The sequence below is a fragment of the Nanorana parkeri genome, unplaced genomic scaffold, assembly GCF_000935625.1.
Source record: "Nanorana parkeri isolate BGI_ZX_2015 unplaced genomic scaffold, ASM93562v1 scaffold812, whole genome shotgun sequence".
NCBI classification, from domain to species: Eukaryota; Metazoa; Chordata; class Amphibia; order Anura; family Dicroglossidae; genus Nanorana; species Nanorana parkeri.
Window position 1 is genome coordinate 217,751 of NW_017307080.1, and position 22,882 is coordinate 240,632.

The window sequence follows — 22,882 nt, forward strand, 5'->3', positions numbered from 1 at the left end:
GTCTTCTGTCGAACCAGCATGTTCGAAAACCAGCCGGGAATCGTACGATTCTCGGCTGGTTAGAACGGTGCTCGGAAGATAAATGCTGAACGGGCACACTGCCCGTTCAGCATTGCGGTCATCGGAAGCCCGCCCCTCAGGGGGGCGGGCTTGCGATGATCGAGAGTGCGATCTGCCTGTCCAAGATAGGCAGATCGTACGTTTTTTTAATCCCTGTACAACCATCGCAAGACTAAAGTCTTGCGATGGTTGTAGAGTGTATGGCCACCTTTACACAGCTAGGTGAGCTGAAAGATCAAAGCCTGCATTGATATGTTTGTTTTTGAAAAGGACACTATTTTGGAAACTACATTGGAGTACAGGAAAAAACTGAATAATGCTATGAAGTTTTGTGCTTTCTGCAATTAAAGGACTGTATTTCATGAATGCAGAAATACCTGCTTACTGTGTGCTGTGGAAAATAAAGTTTTTTTGAAAAGTCAAGTGGACTGTCTGGTGTTGTATTCAGGGCTGCTATCAGAAACTTTGGGCCTGGGAGATCCCCGCCAAAGTACACTAACCGCACTCCCTTTTCACTTACACTAACCGCACTCCCTTTTCACTTACACTAACCGCACCTCATCCAACATGTACAGGCTGCTAGGTGGTCTCTGGTGAACTGCGGGCTCTCTGCTAAAAACACTTACCTTACCACTCAAGCGACTCTGCTCTGTCTAGTACAGACAAAGCTCCACCTCCTGAACACCCTTCCTGCATGTACAGGAAGGTACCAAGATACAGTGGGAGGGGGGCCAGAACCATACCAGGTGATTTATTGCTCTTATTAGCGACAACAAAAACAGTGGCGGACGTAAGGAACAGATTGCCCCGGCAGTCTCTGCACCAGAGGAGTTTACACTGTAATGTTCCCCCACAGTCTCACACATGGATTTTAAGGGGAGACACCACACAAAAACACAGAAAATGGGGTTACCGCCTTAACATCAGAGTCCACCCTTTCACATCAGAAGCCCCATCTCTCATATTAGAAGCCCCTCTTTCACTTCAAGGTTCTCCCCCTTTCACATTAAGCCCCCCTTTTTGCACAAAGATTCCCCCCCCCCTTCATATTAGGACACCCCTACACATCATAGTGCAGGCTGTGGCAGCATGGCAGATGGCGAGAGGTGGAGCAGACTTGGAAAGAGGCAAACTTCTCTCCTTTTCTGAATGGATCCCACCCTCCCTGGATTAGCGTCATTTGTTTCATTGGTGTTGGTGGCCGGCCTACCTGCACCATAGAAACGCATTAGGATGTGCAAATATTTCGAGGTACCCCTGAGGAAACCCGAATCCCGAATGAGAAAAGCTGTTATAGAGTAATAGTGTAAATAGAATATATGTGTTGCGTACAGCACCTAGTCAGATTGCAGCTAATTTTTCTGGGTCTGTGGAGATTAATAAGGTTTGGTGTCAATGGAAACCAATCCTATCACACTTTAGGCATTCCTTAGACTACTGCAAAGTGTACCAGTTAATAATACTTCTATCACTGGGACTTCTACATTCTAAGTTTCTAGATTCAGTATGTGTTGTGCTTACATATTTACTAATATAACAAATATAATATAACAAATTACCAAATCAAACTTACTGCTTGATTTGGTCTTGCACCATCCTGAGCTCTTGAACAAGGTCTTCAAAATAGCTCTTTTCAGTCTCCAAGACCTGATTTATTCTCTCCAGCTCCTAAAGAAATATTATCCAAACCAAAAGGCATCAGCAAACCTGAAAGATCCATTCATGTTTAATTTGTAATGTGAAAATCAATGCACATAGTGCAGGGGCCCATAGTACCCAAATAACAATAGGTTGTTACTGATCTGGATAAATTACAATAAAATCTGGATGTCTGCTATAGGTTACAATACAACGCTATTTATCCTTCCTCTTTGCACTACCGTACATAAAGTAGACCTAGCATAAATATATTTTGTATCTTATAATGTGTAAGTGTTACACTTCAAGGTATTTATTGCCTCTCGTGGAGATCACAGTATTTTTTTGAAAAGTCAAGTGGACTGTCTGGTGTTGTATTCAGGGCTGCTATCAGAAACTTTGGGCCTGGGAGATCCCCGCCAAAGTACACTAACCGCACTCCCTTTTCACTTACACTAACCGCACTCCCTTTTCACTTACACTAACCGCACCTCATCCAACATGTACAGGCTGCTAGGTGGTCTCTGGTGAACTGCGGGCTCTCTGCTAAAAACACTTACCTTACCACTCAAGCGACTCTGCTCTGTCTAGTACAGACAAAGCTCCACCTCCTGAACACCCTTCCTGCATGTACAGGAAGGTACCAAGATACAGTGGGAGGGGGGCCAGAACCATACCAGGTGATTTATTGCTCTTATTAGCGACAACAAAAACAGTGGCGGACGTAAGGAACAGATTGCCCCGGCAGTCTCTGCACCAGAGGAGTTTACACTGTAATGTTCCCCCACAGTCTCACACATGGATTTTAAGGGGAGACACCACACAAAAACACAGAAAATGGGGTTACCGCCTTAACATCAGAGTCCACCCTTTCACATCAGAAGCCCCATCTCTCATATTAGAAGCCCCTCTTTCACTTCAAGGTTCTCCCCCTTTCACATTAAGCCCCCCTTTTTGCACAAAGATTCCCCCCCCCCTTCATATTAGGACAAAAAACCCCCTTCATATTAGGACACCCCTACACATCATAGTGCAGGCTGTGGCAGCATGGCAGATGGCGAGAGGTGGAGCAGACTTGGAAAGAGGCAAACTTCTCTCCTTTTCTGAATGGATCCCACCCTCCCTGGATTAGCGTCATTTGTTTCATTGGTGTTGGTGGCCGGCCTACCTGCACCATAGAAACGCATTAGGATGTGCAAATATTTCGAGGTACCCCTGAGGAAACCCGAATCCCGAATGAGAAAAGCTGTTATAGAGTAATAGTGTAAATAGAATATATGTGTTGCGTACAGCACCTAGTCAGATTGCAGCTAATTTTTCTGGGTCTGTGGAGATTAATAAGGTTTGGTGTCAATGGAAACCAATCCTATCACACTTTAGGCATTCCTTAGACTACTGCAAAGTGTACCAGTTAATAATACTTCTATCACTGGGACTTCTACATTCTAAGTTTCTAGATTCAGTATGTGTTGTGCTTACATATTTACTAATATAACAAATATAATATAACAAATTACCAAATCAAACTTACTGCTTGATTTGGTCTTGCACCATCCTGAGCTCTTGAACAAGGTCTTCAAAATAGCTCTTTTCAGTCTCCAAGACCTGATTTATTCTCTCCAGCTCCTAAAGAAATATTATCCAAACCAAAAGGCATCAGCAAACCTGAAAGATCCATTCATGTTTAATTTGTAATGTGAAAATCAATGCACATAGTGCAGGGGCCCATAGTACCCAAATAACAATAGGTTGTTACTGATCTGGATAAATTACAATAAAATCTGGATGTCTGCTATAGGTTACAATACAACGCTATTTATCCTTCCTCTTTGCACTACCGTACATAAAGTAGACCTAGCATAAATATATTTTGTATCTTATAATGTGTAAGTGTTACACTTCAAGGTATTTATTGCCTCTCGTGGAGATCACAGTACTTACCCTGCATAGCCACTCACAACCTGAGCACAGAAAATGTTAAAAAAGAAATCAAACGTGTTAAGAAAATAAACCATGGAGCAGCTTTAGAGCCTGATTTTTTTTCTCTCTGTGCCCAAGTCAATGTGGCCTTTACATAAACCCACACTTGTCAGTGTAATACCTAAAAACTAATGGCATAAATGAAGCAGCAATGTGTAAAGCTGGCCATACACTATACAATCAGTTTGTACAGTCTCTTTCAGATTTGTTATAACTACAGTATAACACATAAGGACATACTTAATCAATCCATTCAGTTTATTTGCAATCAGACAGGCCCTTGCACAGCCTAGCTGGTGGTAAATCTAAAAGAGGTTATGCAATTTGACTGTATAATGTATGGCCAAGTACGCACTGGGGGGGGGCAGGGTATCACACTACTATTTTGAGGGCAAACCCGCAAAAACCAGCGCTTAGTGTAATAAATAAATAAAATACATGAATAAAAATGCAATGATTGTGCTAATATTATGTGCAAAAGTTCTATATGATATAAGTGCAAATATATATCGTGTGGGAGTACAATAATTATATTTTTTAAATTCTTCCACAGTGCAATCCAATCTCCAAATTATTCACTCCCAGGAGTACAACAATAACCATAAGAGCCCAAACACAGATCATCAGTATGGATGATCTCAGGTTCTGACAGAACCCGATCTGAACCTGAGCTCCTCCGGACCTGAAGAGTCATGGAGCCACCCGCCCAATCAGCTGCAGCCTGGGGCATTCCCTGCCCTGCAGCCAAACATATGGGATGCTTGTGATGATGTTGTTGACCTTATGTGGCCATATAAGGCCAATAAGGCCACTGCATCTAGCCCCTTTACTTATGTGCTGCTGCAGGAATTTCCAGTCGCATCTGGTTGGACAGTGGTGGAAGGAGCTTCCTTTTGTGTTCAGGGGAGCTCCTTCCAAGTTTGGAGGAGCTTGGGTTTGGACCTGAGCTCATCCCTAATCCTCAGCAGTGTGAATCAATATGCAGCATATGCTGGTGTTTGTTTTCTTTTGTTTTCAAAATGATTTATGAGAATTTTAGCAATGTGGTATAACAACAAAAGCAACAACATCTCACAGAATACAAACCCCACCCATCAAGTAGAAAAAAGGTACGAGCACGGTAAGTGCATTAAAATGCATATTATAGAAAAACATAGCAGTAATCAAGACCTCATGGAAAAAAAGACATCCATACACAACCAGAAAGCCAACATGTTTCTCCCTTGCATCGCTTGAGAGCACAATATGATGGAAACAGGATACAGTCCCATAAAAAGGAACAAGGCGAAAATCTCCAAAGAGACTGCGTAAGGGAACTTGCATAGGGAAAAACCAAGAGCTCCCACCAAAAGAGGCGAGGCAGCACATATAGGAATAATGAAAAACATCAGTGGAAAAATAAGGAGCAAGAAAAAGAAAAAGAGAAGAAAAAGAAAGAAAAAGGAGAAAAAAAGAACAAAAGAAGAGAAAAAAAAGAAACTCACCACCAGGAAGACACCACGTCAACAGCAGTGGCAGCAAGTGGGTCAAAGTTGCAGCACAGCGAAATCAAACCCACCTGCACGAAGGTTGTCAATCAACGGAGACCATATTTTAAGGAATTTAGCATGTTTGTCATAGTGGTCAATTTCTCATTGATCATGGTGCCCGGGACTCTGCTTAACTTCTGTAAACTGTAATGTGGGATGCTTTCCGACCATGTCAATGGTCTGCTTGGTGGCAATAAAAATATGATGGACCAAGATACCCTTCTGTCTAGACAGACCATCGATAGATTTGTTCAAAAGGGATTCCCAAGTGTTTCTCTGCAGAGTACAATGCAATAGAGAGCGAATTAGGTTATAAACCCTGATCCACAGTTTTTGAGCCTTGGGATAAGTCCACAGTAACATGGATAAGTCCACCAAACATGGAGCCCTGGGATAAGTCTACCAAAGTGCCACGAGCATCACAGCCCCTGAAACAAGCAGGGGAGTTGGCAGGGCAATATTTGGCTATCCTGTCTGGCGTTAGATACCAACGCATCAAAACTTTATACGAGTTCTCTAACGCCACTATATTAGTAGAGCTCCCAGCTACTTGAGCCCAAATAGAATACCTGTCTTCTAAATCTAGCGAAGAGCCCAGATCACACTCCCACTTCGAAATCGAGACATAAGGCTTAGTAGAAGACAGGGGTGCGTTAAGCTCTGTGTAGAGTAGAGAGACAAGGCCCATGGAATAAGGTTCCTTAAGGCAACAGCGTTCAAAAGGGGTGAGTGTCAAGGGAGTGGTAATTTTGCTTCGAAGTGAGGAATCCAAGAAATGCTTAATTTGAAGATACTGGAAATGTTCCAATCCAGGGAGCATCCACAGTTCCTGAAGACATGAAAAATCCTTGATACCAGCAGAGGTAAAAAAGTCATAAGCATATTTAAGAGAATGTTTGCAGCTAATTCTGGAAAGCTTGGGGTTCTTCTAAAGCTGGGCTAAACAAAGGGGAATGGAAAATGCCTGACAAAGGTAAATGGGATTCAACAGCATCCCATCTAGAGAAGGTGTGTTGCAGCGTAGGGTCTTGAATCCAGGGCCTGTGCTTAGGTGGAAGCCAAATTAAATTGTAGGTGGGAAATTTCAACGCTTATTAATCACTTGAAGACCAGGGTGTTAAACCTCCTTCCTGTCCAGGCCGTTTTTTAGTATTCAGCGCTGCAGTACTTTGACTGACATTTATTCCGTAATGCAACGCTGTACTGAAATTAATTGTATGCCATATTTTGAGAACAGATAGAGCTTTCTTTTGGTGGTATTTAATCACCGCTGGGTTTTTTTTACTATATAACAAAAAAGTACCCAAAATTTTGAGAAAAAGCCTGTTTCCCCATGAAATGTTATGAAACATTTATTATCACGCCAAATTTTTTGGTAAAATATAAAAGACAGGGTCACGTCAGGTAAATAGACACCAAACATGTCAAGCCTCAAAATTTTGCAAGCCTGCAAAATCGCAAAACACTACAATGAACGCAATCGACGCTTTCACACTTAGGCACACCTGACGCATGTTTGCGTGTGTATGTGGGGGCACGGCTCTTTAAAAAGTGTTGTGTTTTAAAAAAAAAAAATTATATGTGATTTGATATGTAATTTTTTTTTTACACTTAACTTTATTGCTATCACATAGGGGGCTTAGAAGCTTCCTATGCGATAGCCAATTTACGGGACAGGTCCTCTTTATGGAGACATCAGGGGTCTCCAAGACTCCTAATGTCACCTAGGAACCCAAGAGAAGCTGATGAAGCAGAGATCTGCCTCACCAGTTGAAGCCGTTATAGCGGCAAAGGATAGGCCAACTCAATATTGAACCCTACGGACTAAGACTGTAATGCCATTAAAGTTCATGTGCTTGTAAAGGCAGGCGTCCCAATACTTTTGGCAATATAGTGTATATCCAGGTTTTAGAGTAGCATATGCTCCCATCCAGACAATGTCTATAACAGGGAAGACCTTGCATATTTCAGTAGGACAATGCTAAGCCGCACACTGTAGCTATGACAACAGCATGGCTTCGTAGTCGAAGTGTCTGGGTTCTTAACTGGCCTGCCTGCAGTCCAGACCTTTCACCAATTGTAAATATTTGGCGGATCTTGAAATGAAAAATACGACAAAGAAGACCCAGAACTGTTGGGCAATTACAATTCTATATCAGGCACAAATTGGACATTTATTTCCCTAAAATCTAGCAACAGGTCTCCTCAGTTCCTAGACATTTACTGAGTGTTGTTAAAGGAGAACTATGGGGTCAGTGTTTTTCCCCATAGTTCTCCTTAGGGTAACGGGAGGACACAAACTAGCGTCCTCCCATCACCCTAAGCTCAGTATACTGCAAGCTACAGCTACAAGCTACAGCCCGGAGCGGATCCCGACGTAGATGACGGGATCCGCCCAGCTGCGTGAGTGACAGCTGGCTCTGCCTATCTAGAGGCACAGCCAGCTGTACCCGCCCCCTCCCCCGTCCGTTCCGCCAGTCAGTGCTGGCAGATAGGAGCGGGGAGAAGGGAATCCAGGCTTCCCCCTGTCACGGCAGAGAGACGTGACAGGATCGAGAGGTGAGCGAACCTGGTATGTGTTCGCTCACCTCCCGATCTACTGAGCCGACCTGTGACAGTCTCATTATCACAGGTCGGCTAGAACAATGAGGTGAGTGGAAATCACTCATCTCATAGTTCTCCTTTAAAAGAAGAGGGGATGCTACACAATGGTAAACATGGTTCTGTTCCAAATTGTTTTAATACGTGTTACTGCCATCAATTTCAAAATGACCTTATTTTTTCATTTCATGCTTAACAACTGCCTCCTTCTAGTAACTAGATTTCCATTGGCTAAAACAAAAACACTTGAGCCTGAAAAACACGCAAGACAAAAAAAAAAGCTTCAAAATCACCTGAAAGCGCTCATGCTTACGTTTATTGTTGTACTCCTGGGAGTGAATAATTTGGAATTGGACTGCACTTTAGAAGGATTTGAACAATATAAGGACTGTATGCACATGATATATAATTGCACTTATTTTATATTTAGGTTTTTTACACAAAATATTTGCACAATTACTGTTTTGGGGTTTTTTTGTTTATTGATTGGTTCATTGGTTTATAATAATTTGCATTTTTAAATCACTTGTGATATTTTAACAGTTAACATATTTTAACAGCCAATGACTTTTGTTCATTTTTCAAAGCTTTAAGCCCAGACTTTTACACACATATTATTCACTGTATTGAGGGATCGGAGGGGATATTTAACAATTTATGAACTTGTCCTTTAAATGATGAACATATATATTGATTGATTTATTAATTAGATACACTTGTAGAAACACATATGTGCTCTGCCTTTTGGATACTCAAGCATGTGTATAATGAATTGGAAAGTGAAATTGGTCAATGCTTTCTAAAGATTCCCATCTTACAGTTTCAAGGAAATCGAGCAATTAAGCAGTTAATTTGTTTGTCTGCTACGTCACCTCTTTCTGCTCGCGCTGTGAGCACAGCTCCTCTGTCTCTGTCATCAGTTTATCTGTAGAACAACCAGCAGAAATGTGAGTATAGTTCTGTACATACTGGAATGGTCTGACATCTGAGAGTAATCTGTCAGTATAATATATATATATTATATACACATATACACACACACACACACACACACACACACACACACACACAGTACTGTGCAAAAGTTTTAGGCAGGTGCTGAAAAAGTAAGAATGCTTTCAGAAATAAAAGTGTTAATAGTTTATTTTTATCAATTAACAAAATGGAAAGTAAATGAACAGAAGAGAAATCCAAATCATATCAATGTTAGGTTTGACCACCCTTTGCCTTCAAAACAGCATGGTAGCAGGTGCAATGGAGTTAGAGATTTGGTCAGGCTCAATGGTGTACTCAATGCTGAGAAATACGAGCAGATACTTATCCACCTTGCCATACTATTAGGGAGGCGTATGATTGGCCCAAATTTATCCTGCAGTAGGACAACAACCCCATACATACAGCCAATGTCATTAAGAACTATCTACAGCGTAATGAAGAACAAGCAGTCCTGGAAGTGATGGTTTGGCCCCCACAGAGCCCTGATTTCAACATATTGAGTCTGTCTGGGATTACATGAAGAGACAGAAGGATTTGAGGCAGCCTACATCCACAGAAGATATGTGGCTAGTTCTCTGAGATGTTTGGAACAACCTACCTGCCGAGTTCCTTCAAAAACTGTGTGCAAGTGTACCTAGAGGAATTAATGCTGTTTTTAAGGAAAGGGTGGTCACACCAAATATTGATTTGATTTGGATTTCTCTTCTGTTCATTTACTTTCTATTTTTTTAAATTGACAAAAATAAACTATTAACAATTTTTTTTCTGAAAGCATTCTTACTTTACAGCATTTTTTCACACCTGCCTAAAACTTTTGCACAGTACTGTGTATATATATATATCTCTATATATCTCTATAGATATATATATATATCTATATATCTATAGATCTATACCCAACCAATCTCCGGGACCGTACCTAAAAAAAATTCCACACCCTCTTGCTCAAGCATCCCTGTAACCACAACAAAACTATGTGTGGGAAACAAGTATGCTGCCATGCGGTGGTACCAGGAAATGAAAATTACCGAAAGGCAAGTACTCAATTTTCGGTTTTCCTGGTACCTACATGGCAGCCAACATATGGTTAAATAACTAGACAAACTCTGGGCGGGTATGCCGAATCATTTATTTACACATGGAAGAATGCAGAATTCTTTCTCCAAATTGCCTGGATGTTAAGGTCACCTGGGTCCATGGTTTCATGGTGTATAAATGTTGAAAAGGATGACCATGTTGCTGCTCTACAGATAGTTTCAGGGGATACTTTTGCAAAAGACGCCCATGATGCTGCCAAGCCTCTGGTGGAATGTGCCATCATCGTTCTCAGAGGGGATTTGCCCTCAGCCCTATACGTCTGTCAAATTAAGGTTGTAATCCAGTTGGCAATCGATCAGGAAAATGCAGGGTCACCTCTCCTGATCCCTCTTGGGATGACAAAGAGCCTATTTGTCTTTCTAAATTCCTTAGTTGTCTCAAGATAGTGTTTGATCGCTGCATCCAACTCATGAAGAATTATGAATCTTCTTAATTGAAAAGCGCTGGTAGTACCCATTCATGGTTACAGTGAAACGTGGTAGTTACTTTTGGCACAAACTTGTGAATTGGCCGCAAGACCACTCTGTCTGGAAAAAAGGCGAGATACACCAACGCATGGATTTCCAAAACTCTCTTTGCTGATGTGATTGCCACCAAGAAAACGTTTTTTAGTGAAATATTTAACAAAGAACATTCTTCCGTTGATGAAAAAGGGGAAGTTAAGTGTCTCAATACAAACGTTAAGTCCCACTGGGGGTAGACATTCTTTCTAGGTGGGCAAAGCCTCAAGACTCCTCTCAGGAACTTCTTGATCAGCAGATCTGGTGCCCATCTCGTGTTTCTAAGAGAGGTAAAGGCCAAGATCTGTACTTTGAGAGTGTTAAAACTCAGCCCTATGTCGAATCCAGATTGCAAAAACTCCAAGATGTTCTTCGACTGAGGCTGTTGTGCGTCAACCTCTTTTTTGATTGCGAACGCCTGGAATTTCTCCCAAACCTTGTAATTAGTGGCATTTGTGCTCTTTTTTCTGGATGCTAGTGGAGTCGTGATGACGATACATGAGCACCCTATGACTTCAAGAGTCCGCCTTTCAGCTTCCAAGTCTTTAAATTGAGTGTTTCTGGTCTGGGATGTACAAATTGTCCCTGCATGAGAAACTTCAGAGTTATCACTAACTTCATCGAACCCTCGACGCTAGTACTGAGAGGAGCGTGAACCACGGTCTCTTTGGCAAATATGGTTAGACTGTCAGCACTGCCACCCTCTCTCTCATTAATCGTTGAAGGAATCTAAAAATCAGTGGTGTTAGAGGGAACGCAAACCCCAGATCGAATGTCCATGGTTGGGCCAGAGCATCCACTCCGAGAGCTTCCCTGGAGCAGTATCTCACAAAAAAACAGTGGTAGCTTGGTGTTCTATACAGTATCCACCTGCGGTCTTCCCCACTTTTCGCATATTTGGTGAAACAGGGTTCGATTCAATTCCCATTCGTTGTTGGATAGGAAATGACGGGAGAGATAATCTGATTCCGTGTAATCCATCCTGGAATGTATGTTGCTCTTAGGTGGGATAAGTTGACTTCTGCCCATGTCATAATCCGGGCTACTTCCTCTGTCTGTCTGACACTACTGGTGCCACCCTGATTTTGTATGTAGGCCACTGCTGCCTGGTTGTCCATCTGTAGCATCACAGCTTTGTGATGGATCTGTGGCGCTATATTCTTTAATGCCATCCAAGCTGCCCTGATTTTCAACACATTAAAAGGACATGTCTCTGTCGGGAAAATCCACCTCCCCTGGACCCCGCACCCCAAACAAAGTGACTGGCATCCGTGGTTATGACAATCCAGGTGGTGGGCCCCAGCGTGCAAGCCCTGGCAAGATTGGAATTTCGTGCCCACCACCACAGACGGGCCTTCATCTCGGAAAGAATCTTGATCAATTGTCTGCGATTTTTCTAGGTCCATTGTTGCAGGAATCCCCTCTAAAATGCTCTTAGATGCCATCTCACCCATTTTACCAGAGGTATACAGGGCGACAGGTCGTCCAATAACCTCATACATTGTACAGCCGGTAACACTTATGCCACCAGAATTTTCGCTATACAGCTCTCGAGTGTGCATTTTTCTCTGTTGGTTGGGCCACTGTACACTGTCATGTTGAATAAGGCTCCCAGAAATATCATCTCCTGTGTAGGAGACAGATGTCTCTTCTTTCGTTTCAGTAGCCATCCCCATCTTGTCAGGATCTGCAAGAGCAACTGCTGATGTTCTAACAGTGTCTCCCTGTCCCGGGCTAGAAGCAGGATGTCTTCCAGGTAATGCAAAACCCAAACGCCTCTTAATCTCAGCGGAGCTATGGTGGCTATAAGCACCTTGGTGCACAGGACGAAATGAAGGCACAGGAAATGCAGGTGCAGTTCCCCCACCTGAAATCTGAGATACTTCTGGAAATCTTCCCGAATTGGGATATGTCGATAGGCGTCTTGTAGGACCATTGAACACACCCTATCGTTTGGCTGAACTGCCAGGATTACAGAATTCAGAGACTCCATCTTGAATCTTGGAAGTTGAATATAGTGGTTTATCCTTCTGAAATCCAAAACCTGTCTCCAACCTCCTGATTTTTTCTTCCCCAAGAACATTGGAGATTAAAACCCTGTAAATATCTGTGAGGTTGGCAGCTGTAATACTGCCTGATGCAGGATCAACAACTAAACATATTCGTGAAGGACCTTGGCTTTATCCGGCATTTACGGAATTCTGGTGGGAACATGAACAAATCTTGGTGGGCTGCGTTTGAAGGTCCAGGTGTGACCTGCAGCAATTGTGGAGAGCACCCACTGACTCACACCCCCGTCTGCCAAAATCTGCTCGAAGTGGGCCAGTCTCGCCCCAACTTTGCAGCTTTGGGCAGGTTGACTGTCAAAACTATTTTGTTCCTTCCTGTAAAGAAGTGGTTGCTTTGGGTTTCTTTAAGAAGGTTTCTTGGGTTCCTCTCCAGTTTCTTTTGAACTCACGACTGGGACGGTATGCCTTTGCATCTCTTGCTCTCTGTTGGAAAGTGTTTTTGGTAAAATATTTCTTCTTTCTGCCTTTACCTTGTGGGATCAAACCATTTTTGCCACCTGCTACTCTTAAAATTGCAGTATCCTGTTTTTCACCAGTGACTTTCCATCATATGGGATTCTACACCATGTCTGCATACCATTGCTTAAGCCAGAGTGCTCTTCTCGCCGTCACAGCATGTAGTAATTGACCTTGCCGAGCAGTGGATCACGCTTCTGCTATAAGATCCGAAGCCAGTTCTAACTCCACCAGAGCCGGTATTATACTCTCTGGTCCCATCCTTTGATTCCAGGCTGCCATTATCAGTCTATGCTCTAATAGCTTGTGATACTGAGGTCAAGGCAACCATAGGTCTGCAGGCTGCTCTAGATGCCAAGTATGACTTTTTAGGTCAGAATCAATTCTTCTGTCCAACACATCTCTGAATGAAACAGCATCTTCTAAAGGCAGTGTGGTGTTTTGTGCAAACCTCATGATTGATGGATCTACATTAGGGGCTGTTTCAAGCCAGCTCACATCCGCCTGTGTCATAGGGTACAGCTTTGTTAATCTATTCTGTTGAATAGGTCTCTTGTCCACCTTTTTCAATTCTTCAAGGAACAAATCCTTTATCTCTTCCATGAAGGGGAATGTCACCGCTTTCTTACTTGATTGCCAAAAATATTTTTATTAAGATGGCCACAGCAACTTCCGCAATCTATTGCGCATGCCGCGGGCTGCGTCATCCGCCCACGCATTTGCTTTCCAGCCGGTGCTCCACTTCCTGAACCGGGAAAAGCTGTTCTGTTACTCAGCGTGAAGCGCCGATGCCATCCACTGGCCATATAAGCTTGGAGAATCCATGTTTCTGATAAGGTAAACCTTCACCTTGTTTCCTATAGTATACAGCAGACCAGCACTCCTGCTTTTGTAAAGCCACAATGTGCATAATATGGGCCAGAAAGGTACCCAAAAAACTGGCCCACCACCACTTATGCAGTGCATTTAGCAACCTAAGTGTGCGGACTTCACCACAGGAGAGCATTAACCTGTGTGACTTGGCTGGTTTACAGCACCGTAGGAGTCAAAGCATCCGATCCCAAAGGTCTTGAGGATAAAAAAAAGGAATGCTTGAGGAAGAGGGTGTGGAAAAGTTATAGGTACGGTCCTGGAGGTTGGTTGGGGGTGGGAAACCAACCATATGTATTCTGCCATGTTATATTAGGGATGCACCAATATATCGGCTGGTGAAACATATCGGCCCAAAAATGGCCCTTTTGGCATAGTGCCAAAAGTGCCATTTTCTTGCAGATACAGCGGTGCATCCATGTATTCTCTCCTCCCCCAGGAGCTGCTCTGTGTCCCAGCAGGAAGAAGAGGAGAAACTGTGACAGCCGGCTGAGCACTGTAAGCAGCCGGTTGAGCACTGTGAGCAGCCGGCGTCCCTCCTCCTACACCGCTTAGCCTCCTGTCACAGATCAGAGGAGAACGGTTTGGGCGGAGACAGCCAGCACTGTCACAGCAGGCTGAGCTCTCCTCCCACACCGCTCACTCAGCCTCCTGTGACAGCGTGTCAGGAAGGAGATCCAATGCAAATACTCAGCGATCAATGATCGCTGAGTGTTTGTACATAATTAAGGATATGGTATGGTTACTATATCCTCAATTATGAATGAGTGGGAAGTGATCTACATAACTTCCTGTTCATTCATGATTGTGGTTATAGTAAACATAATCTGTTCTCATGTTATGAATGAACAGGAACACTCAGAGGATTCATGTTCATTTATAACTGGGGCTGCAGAAAAAGAGATTGAGGACTCTGTGTACCCATCTCTTTTTCTATTTTTAAGGGGAAATATCAGGGGTCTGTCTAGACCCCTAATATTTCTCTGAAGCCCCTAAAAGTAAATTAAAAAATAAAAATATTTAATAAAAAATGGAAAAAAAAAAAATCTAAAAAAATAAAAACGTTTAAAAAAATAAATTTAAAAAATGTAGCCTGTGGAGGGATTGAACAATTGATTCAGGTAAGCGTGGGGGGCAGGAGTATGTTGCTATGTGATTATGTTTCATGTTACACCATGAATAAGGGTGTAACATAAAACATGGTCAGAAAAGTAAACTTACCATTGAGGGCCCATTCACACTAGCCAATTCCTCTGAAATGATGCCTTCCAGGGGACAGGCTAGTGTGTTATGACAGCTCTGGTAGTATATGTTGTATCGAACAGATCGAACAGTGCTAGAGCTGTCACTGTTTAAATTTTTTCTTTAAAAAAACAACTTTATGTGTAATGTACAATGTGTGCAATCCATACAGTTCCCCCCAGTTTTTCTATGTGTCCTTGTAGTGACCTGCGCTGATCTGGTGCAGTACAATGCAGGTCATTGCTAGATGTGTAAACAGGCCCTGAGGGAGTCCTACGAAAAGATACCAAGTTGCATGCCTGTCAAAATAAAATGAAACAGTACATTGGGTGCAATACATCTTCAAGGGGGCCACATTATATCTATTGAGGACCACACCAACTGTATGACCAGATTATTATTTATTTTAGTTTAACTACCTCTGGGCCAGCCGTTGTAAAAAAAACGGCCGGCTGGGAGCTCTCTAGATCTGAGCTGGCGTCTTTAGACGTCCGCTCAGACACGCCCCCGCTGGGCGCGCGCGAGCAGGAAATGCCCAATATTTAAAAACAGGCAGGGATGCCTGTCAACATACAAGCGATCCGCCAGCTGTAGAGCCGGCGGATCGCTTGTATGGGGTAACGATCGGTGCCCCTCCCCCCAGGGGCGCATACGTGCAAAAAAGACGATTGCGCCCATTACGCCTCACATGTTACATATCGCCACGAACATCACAGTGAGAGCAATAATTCTAGGGACATCAATCACTGATAACACTAAACTGATGAGCTGTAAAAGCTTTTAAAGTGTCGCTTATGGCCAATTTTGGGTATGGTAGTTTTCTGCGATTTCGCGGGTGCGTGCAATTTTAAAGGTTGACATGTTTGGTGTCTATTTACCCGACATGACCCACACTTTTTTATTTTCCCCAAAAAACTGGGTAATAATAAATGTTTCCTAACATAATGCAAAAAAACTTTATTTTTTCAAAATTTTCAGTAATTTTTCTTAATTATAGTTTTAAAAAAACCTGCAGTGATGATTAAATACCACCAAAATAAAGCTCTATCTGTCCCCAAAAAATGGTATAAAATTAATTTCAGTACAGCGTTGCATGGCGGAATAAACGTCAGTCAAAGTACCGCAGCGCTGAATACTGAAAAATGGCCTGGCCAGAAAGGGGGTCTAAACACCTGGTCTTCAAGCAGTTAAATAGAAGGATTAAAATCCCTTTTGGGTTTTTGTTGCTAACAGGGTCTCTTTTATATAAATGATAAATGCCCCCTCACTGTAGATGTATGTTCTTTGAGGAATATATTAGAACAAAAGTGTTGTTCACCCAGGGTATAGCTTTAAAACAGATGCGAGCTGCAAAGATCGAGTGAAAGAATCAAATGTAGTTCAACATACGCAAGTTTGACCTTCCTAGATCGCGTATCATAATCAGTCTTATACATTGTATAGATACAGAATGCAAGATCCTCGGATTTACATACCAAAATACTCCTGTCTCTCCTTAGCTAGCTGCAGACCCTGAGCTTCCAGACTTCCAATAATTGCCTCTCCCAGCTGGGCATTTTGCCAGGTCCTGTGTGCCAAGCAATAGAAGTATTCATTAGTACAATCAGAACATTGTCTCTGCCATGGTCCACCTACCTTTAAAAACAGGCTTCACTCATTGAGCATAATGGCAAAAGCAGAGTAAGTGGCTCTTCTCTCTATAGTCTTTATTTGTGTATAAGTACATTTTTGTTAATACACAGTGAGGGTTTGAAAGAGAAACTGGAAGAACTTTTTCACATGGCTGTAGATATTAGTTATGTCATGTTTACCTATCACCAACCACATCCTCCTACCAGCTATCAGTACCTAAACACAGCTTCAGTAGCTGGTCACATGGGTGCTACCAAAGGTCTCTGACAAAGTCATCCAATCAATATTTAACCCTGAACACAGATCTTGATTTTGTCAGTAGCCCTGTTATCTACTGCTGCGGCTGTCCACTTTTGCAGCCAATTTGGGATAACACTGATTTTATATTTGTTACATGTTCCCATTCACATAGCATCACAAAAAAAAAAAAATGAAATTGCTGCTTGCATAAAACATTTTTATTTCTAAAAGAAAAGTTGTTCTCCGTACTGAATTGTCCACTGGCAAGGCGGGCTGGGCAGGTTCATGTTATAATTAACCCTGTCTGTACTGTGCTGGCAGATCTCATTATCAATTGTAAACTAGATTTGAACAATGTCTGTCCTAACAATCTACAAGCATTGTATGTTAATGAGTGGGAGCTCAGTCTGTCCCTAGTCTTTCGGACAGACAGAGTTTCCTGTTACTGAAACTGTAATAAAAGCTTGCAAAGGATTCAACCGCACGTCTGCTGGTGTGCATGTTCCTGGCAGTGCCAATGAGCTCAATCATGCCGCATGTGACATTTCATTCAGTTCTATGGACTCGCCGTGGTGCAATGCGGTTTTACCATGTCTCACTGAGGTGCGCTTAAAAAAAGTACTGCATGCTGTACTTTTTTTAAGCCCACTCCACCGGAACACGGTGGTATGAACCGAGCCCACCTGTAAAGGTGGCCATACACTTTACAGCCATCGCAAGACCTTAGTCTTGCGATGGTTGTAAAGTAATTTAAAAAACGTACGATCTGCCCATCTAGGACAGGCAGATCGTACTTGCGATCATCGCAAGCCCGCCCCCCTGAGGGCCGCAATGCTGAACGGGCAGTGTGCGCGTGCGCACACCGGCCCGTTCGGCATTTGTCTCCCGAGCATCATTCAAACCAGCCGAAAATCGTACGATTTTCGGCTGGTTTTCTAGCATGCTCCTTAGACAAAAGATGTGCGACCATACAGTAGAAACAGTTGCACGTCTTCATTCACACTGCACGATTCTCGTACGATCGTGGGATTTCCCGCGATTCTCGTACGAGAATCGTACACTGTATGGGCACCTTTAGAAGGCAAATTGCCTTGTCTTGCATTCGGCTGTGCTAGAAAAAACAGCCAGCACAGTCCCAACGCAATCTACACTGATTACACATTATACAATCATTGAGAGCCTAATTTAACCTGTCCTTGTAGATCAGTCTGTTTTGTGCCTACGTCTGTGTGTGTCATAAATTCCACATTGGCATTTCCAGAAAGCAGAAAAGCAAAGTTACTTACACTTTGCCAGATTCATGCAGCATTTCCAGCCACTGGCTTTGCTCAATTTCAGTCTCTGCAGCCAGCAGGATGTTTCCCTGCAGGGTAGAATGAGAGAGCTGCAGTCCCATTCAGGTATGATGAAGAGCTGTCGCACAATACGCACAGGAATAATCTGGGCTCAAGAATCGCACATAATGGCATGACTGTCATTTTACAGATCTCTGTCTGTTTATTCCTAGCTAGCTGGATCCCATGTACCCAAGTGTCAGCATTCTCTTTATTTCCCCCTAGACGTTAATCAGATTCAAACCTGCCTGGAAAATGTCAGCTCAAAATCTGAAAGCCTGGCACTCCCATTGGAAAAATAACGTTATTTCTTTGTACAAACACGTTTCACATTATTATTATTATAATACAGGATTTATATAGCGCCAACAGTTTGCACAGCACTTTACAAATACAATATACAATATATCAGTGCTACTGTCTGACCCATTCGGGTTTCTTTTTTTTGGTATATAAGAACTGCTTAGTAGAGATGAGCTTGGGATTGGTGTGAACCCATTTCGCTTGAGCTCCTCCTGTCTCGGTCAGTTGCAGACAGATGCATTCCTTGCAGCTATAAATCGCAAAGGGGCAGGGAATGCCCCTGCCGCAACTGCCACCACTGTCGGGACAGGAGGGTGAACTTTGTTTGCACCAAGTCCAGGCTCATCTCTACTGCTTAGAAAAAATGTGTGTGTGTGTGCGCGTGTGCGTGTGTGCGTGTGTGCGTGGGGGGGGGTGTGATCACTTCCTGTTCTGCTGATGACTTTTTTCCAAACAGGAAGGGAGGGTAACTCTCCAACAATGACACGGGCAGGTAAAAAAAATGCTTTCCCTTGGTAAAGTAGGGGAAGGCTAGAACCACTGTCAGTTTCCATACGTGACCCAGTTGTAGAATTCCTCTCTCTCTACCTGTCCGGTAAAATCGTGGTCAGCAGGATAGAAAATGAAAGCATATCTCTCTAATGGAGTCTCAGGTAGAAGATGTAATCCAACAGGAGTTCTGATCCTTCCCTTCTTTCCCCAAAACTAGGAAAAAGAGGTTTTGGCTTGACAAACACTTTAAAGTAGATCTAAATCCAATTACTAAACACTCCTATACAGTGACTTGTAATATGTTAATGTCGTTTTCAAACTTTAAATCTGCAGATTTTATTAAAACAGTACATGGAGATCCGGCCATGAAAGTCCTTGTTTAACCACGTCCTGTGATTGGGTGACAAGTGTCTCCCAACTGTGCTCCTACGTTGTCACCCTGTCACATTGTGCCCCTGGTGGTGACTACAAGCAGGCGTGCTGATACAGAGGCTCAGTCCACTGTTGTCACTAGGGATGTCCCGATACCAGTACTTGTACTTGTGAAAATGCCCCGATTTTTAAAGCCGATACCGGCCCTTTACATTTTTAAACAGTAGCGGCTGCTGAGTTCCCGTGGTTATCGGGACATTGGCAGCCTGCTGGGGACCGGCAAATAGCTGTCCATGGCAGGGCCTGTCTGCCTCTATTACTCCTGCTACTCCTTCCCGACACAGGCACAGCCATGGATAGCCCCAGGGGCAGAACAACGGCCGGTGGAGCCGGAGCGGCTGCCACAGGGCTAGAAGCTGGGGGTTTCTGCTGCCCATTGACAGGGGAGGACTGGGCCGAGAGAAGGATGGAGCTCGGGGGGCCTAGCAGTGGAGATGGTGTCCCTTTAACAAGAAGTATTGGTAATTGGTATCGGCAAGTACCTGAGGGCAAGTACTTGTACTTGTTTTAAAAAAAAGTGACTTCCCTAGTTGTCACTATCAGAAAGTAGCTGAAAAAGGCTGGGAAAGATCAGGAGCAATGATAGGCAAAAATTATGATAAAAGCTGAAAACATTATTTAATTTATAAAACTGTTTGTGATACATCACACTTTAGCTAACACAACCTTATCCAGTTAGGGTTTAGATCAATTTTAACAGAAATGACTTGCTATGCATTCTACAGTACACACTTTAACTGCTCTTCAAAGTGTACCTGTAATGTTATATAAGCTCCTTTTATAAGACTGCAGTAGAAGTAAGCAGTAACTTGGTCACATCACTACTGGTTATCCTTGTTTTTGCTTGTATTACTGACCCCCCAGTACGACTGTGGTCTGGATTCTCAATTTCTCAACTTTCTTACCACCAATAAAAGAATGTTCAGGTTTAGGAGAACCCTGCAAAAATGAAATCATCTCTGAAAGGAATGCCTCTTACATTGGTGGTCAGTGGGAAGAATGTCCCTTACATTTGTGGTCAGTGGGAAGGCTGCCCCTTACATTGGTGGTCAAAGGGAAGAATGCCCCTTACATTGTTGCTCAGTGGGAAGGATGCCCCTTACATTGGATGTCAGTGAGAAGGATGCCCCTTACATTGGATGTCAGTGAGAAGGATGCCCCTTACATTGGTGGTCAGTGGGAAGGATGGCCCTTACATTGGTGATCAATGAGAAGAATGCCCCTTACATTGGTTGTCAGTGGGAAGAATACCCTTACATTGGTGGTCAGTGGGAAGGATGCCCCTTGCATTGGTGGTCAGTGACGAGGATGCCCTTACATTGGTGGTCAGTAGGAAGTATGCCCTTTAGGATGGTGGTCATTGGGAAGAATGCCCCTTATATCGGTGGTCAGTTGGAAGAATGCCCCTTACATTGATGGTCAGTGGGAAGAATGTCCCTTACAGTGGTAGTCAATGGGGAACAATACACCCCTACAGACTTCTAAAAAGATTGTTGGTGTCATGCAGCTGGCTCAGCCAAGTGGCTTTGGAGCTGGAATTTTACAGGCACCATCAGATGAGAGGTCAGTCAGCCATAGCTCAAGGAACCCCTATCCACCTCCATGAAACCCTGCTTGAGAATGGTTGTTTTATACACTTATGGGTGTTGTATCAGTTACATGTTTATATACATACTGCTGTATACAGCTCACAGTCTTTACTTTGAGTTTTCAAACCTCCTATTTATACTAAATAAAACTCAAACAACCCACAACCACACAAAAATAAATGAACCGCAAAATCCCATTTCTGGGAGTTTACAATCAAATACCTACATGGAAATCTGCATGTGAGATCCTAATGGCATATGGCATGCCAGGTTCCTCCTTATCTTCCACCTGGCAGCCACCAAGTGGTATTACTCCCTGACGCAAAGATATAAGGTAACATAAAATATCAAAGAGTAGAAAGGTTATATAAAAAAATATATAAAACTCTGGAAAGTAAATTATCCTAATAACGATTGAATGGCTCATAGTTTGAAGCATATTTCAACTAAAGTCTTGAATCATTCCAGACCATTCCATTACCATTTAAAGGACCTTACACAAAAACATCAAGCTACACATGAACACAAATATTGGCCATATACATAACCTGACAGTGAGGAACCATTGGCAGAGTAATAAAACAGCGACCACTAAAAGATTTCAAGCATTACTGCGCATGAATAATTCTAATACATAAGAACATCTCTATTATTCATAAAACTATTGCCATGGCAGCTAAAACACACGAACTGTATAAAGGCAAGAACTGGTCATCTTGCACACGATTGCAGAACTAACTGGGTATGGCTTCTGGGATTCATTTGATTATGATATTGGGATGTGCAGTCAGGCTGAAGCTTTAGAAGACTGTGTTGTTATACTAATGAGCATACACTGGTAATCTCCGTACAGGGTTATAGATGTGTCAGTAGCAATAAGGATTAGCAATGTTAATGCAAAGCTCACCTTGGGGTGAATATTAAAATATCTGTTGCTTTCAAAGTTCTTCCTTTCACTCTCAGAATAGTAAAGCAAAAAGCTGTCCTTTATTATAAAGAATCTGTAAAAAAGTAAGACAATGCCCATTGCATGCTTCAAAATCTCTATAAATCACAGACCGCTTATTGAATATTTAAAAAAATGCATTTCAAAAGAATACTTTAACTCTATATAATGGCTTGTATGGCATGGATTGTAATCATGGCTTATTCTTACCTCTTAGACCATTTAGCAGACTGCCTCCCAAAGGGTCTTTTCCATAGCACCCCCTGAAGCTGCACCTTGGTTCTAATGTCCAGATTGTCAGTGTCTGTATGATCCATTGATGGAGAGGGAGAAACAGAGTTTGATTTGGAGTTAAACATGCTGATCCAGGCGTGGTCCTTCCTGAAGCTGCCAGAGGACAGTCGTATCTTATGGCCTGGCAGAGAGGGGGGAGAGGACACAGAGAGGGATGAAGAGTAAAGAGAAGACAGAGAGAAAAGAGAGTTAGAAAAATAGAAGAGAAGAACAGAGAGACAGTAAAGAAAAGGAAGCTACAGTCGATTAGTGAACAGAGCCGATCAGTGTAGCATTGTAAAAGACAAATGTTTAAATGAAATGGAGGGATGAGAGCTGGGATGGAGGAGAGTGATGGGAACGTTCCACTTTCAATCAATAGCTTCTCTGCTGAGTCAATACATGCCTCAGTAAATGAAAGTTCATGGCCATCTCTGATCATTTGTCTAATGACACAAAAAAGGCTGGAGAGAGCTATCAGCCAGGAGAGAGAGGATGGCTGAGCTTTAGCAATTCTTAAGCACTGTGGCTGGTACCTTTTAATTGCTGTGCAGACAAGCAAACCCTTGAAAGTCTCTTCAGAGGAAGAAATGATTATAACT

At 42.8% G+C, this 22,882-nt stretch overlaps 1 protein-coding gene across 1 annotated transcript in view; it reads right to left on the reverse strand.

Annotated features, from left to right (window-relative positions):
• PLEKHD1 (pleckstrin homology and coiled-coil domain containing D1) overlaps positions 1 to 22,447 on the reverse strand; it is a 53,886-nt gene extending 31,439 nt beyond the window's left edge. The window contains exons 1-7 of the mRNA XM_018565093.1: positions 22,218 to 22,447; positions 21,969 to 22,062; positions 21,288 to 21,377; positions 18,198 to 18,274; positions 16,515 to 16,606; positions 8,681 to 8,733; positions 3,230 to 3,324 (exon numbers count right to left, since the gene is read on the reverse strand). Coding sequence (XP_018420595.1) covers positions 3,230 to 3,324; positions 8,681 to 8,733; positions 16,515 to 16,606; positions 18,198 to 18,274; positions 21,288 to 21,377; positions 21,969 to 22,062; positions 22,218 to 22,366 — 650 coding nt within the window. The 5' untranslated portion in view covers positions 22,367 to 22,447. The remainder of the gene's footprint in view (positions 1 to 3,229; positions 3,325 to 8,680; positions 8,734 to 16,514; positions 16,607 to 18,197; positions 18,275 to 21,287; positions 21,378 to 21,968; positions 22,063 to 22,217) is intronic.
• Between the last annotated feature and the right edge of the window lie 435 nt (positions 22,448 to 22,882).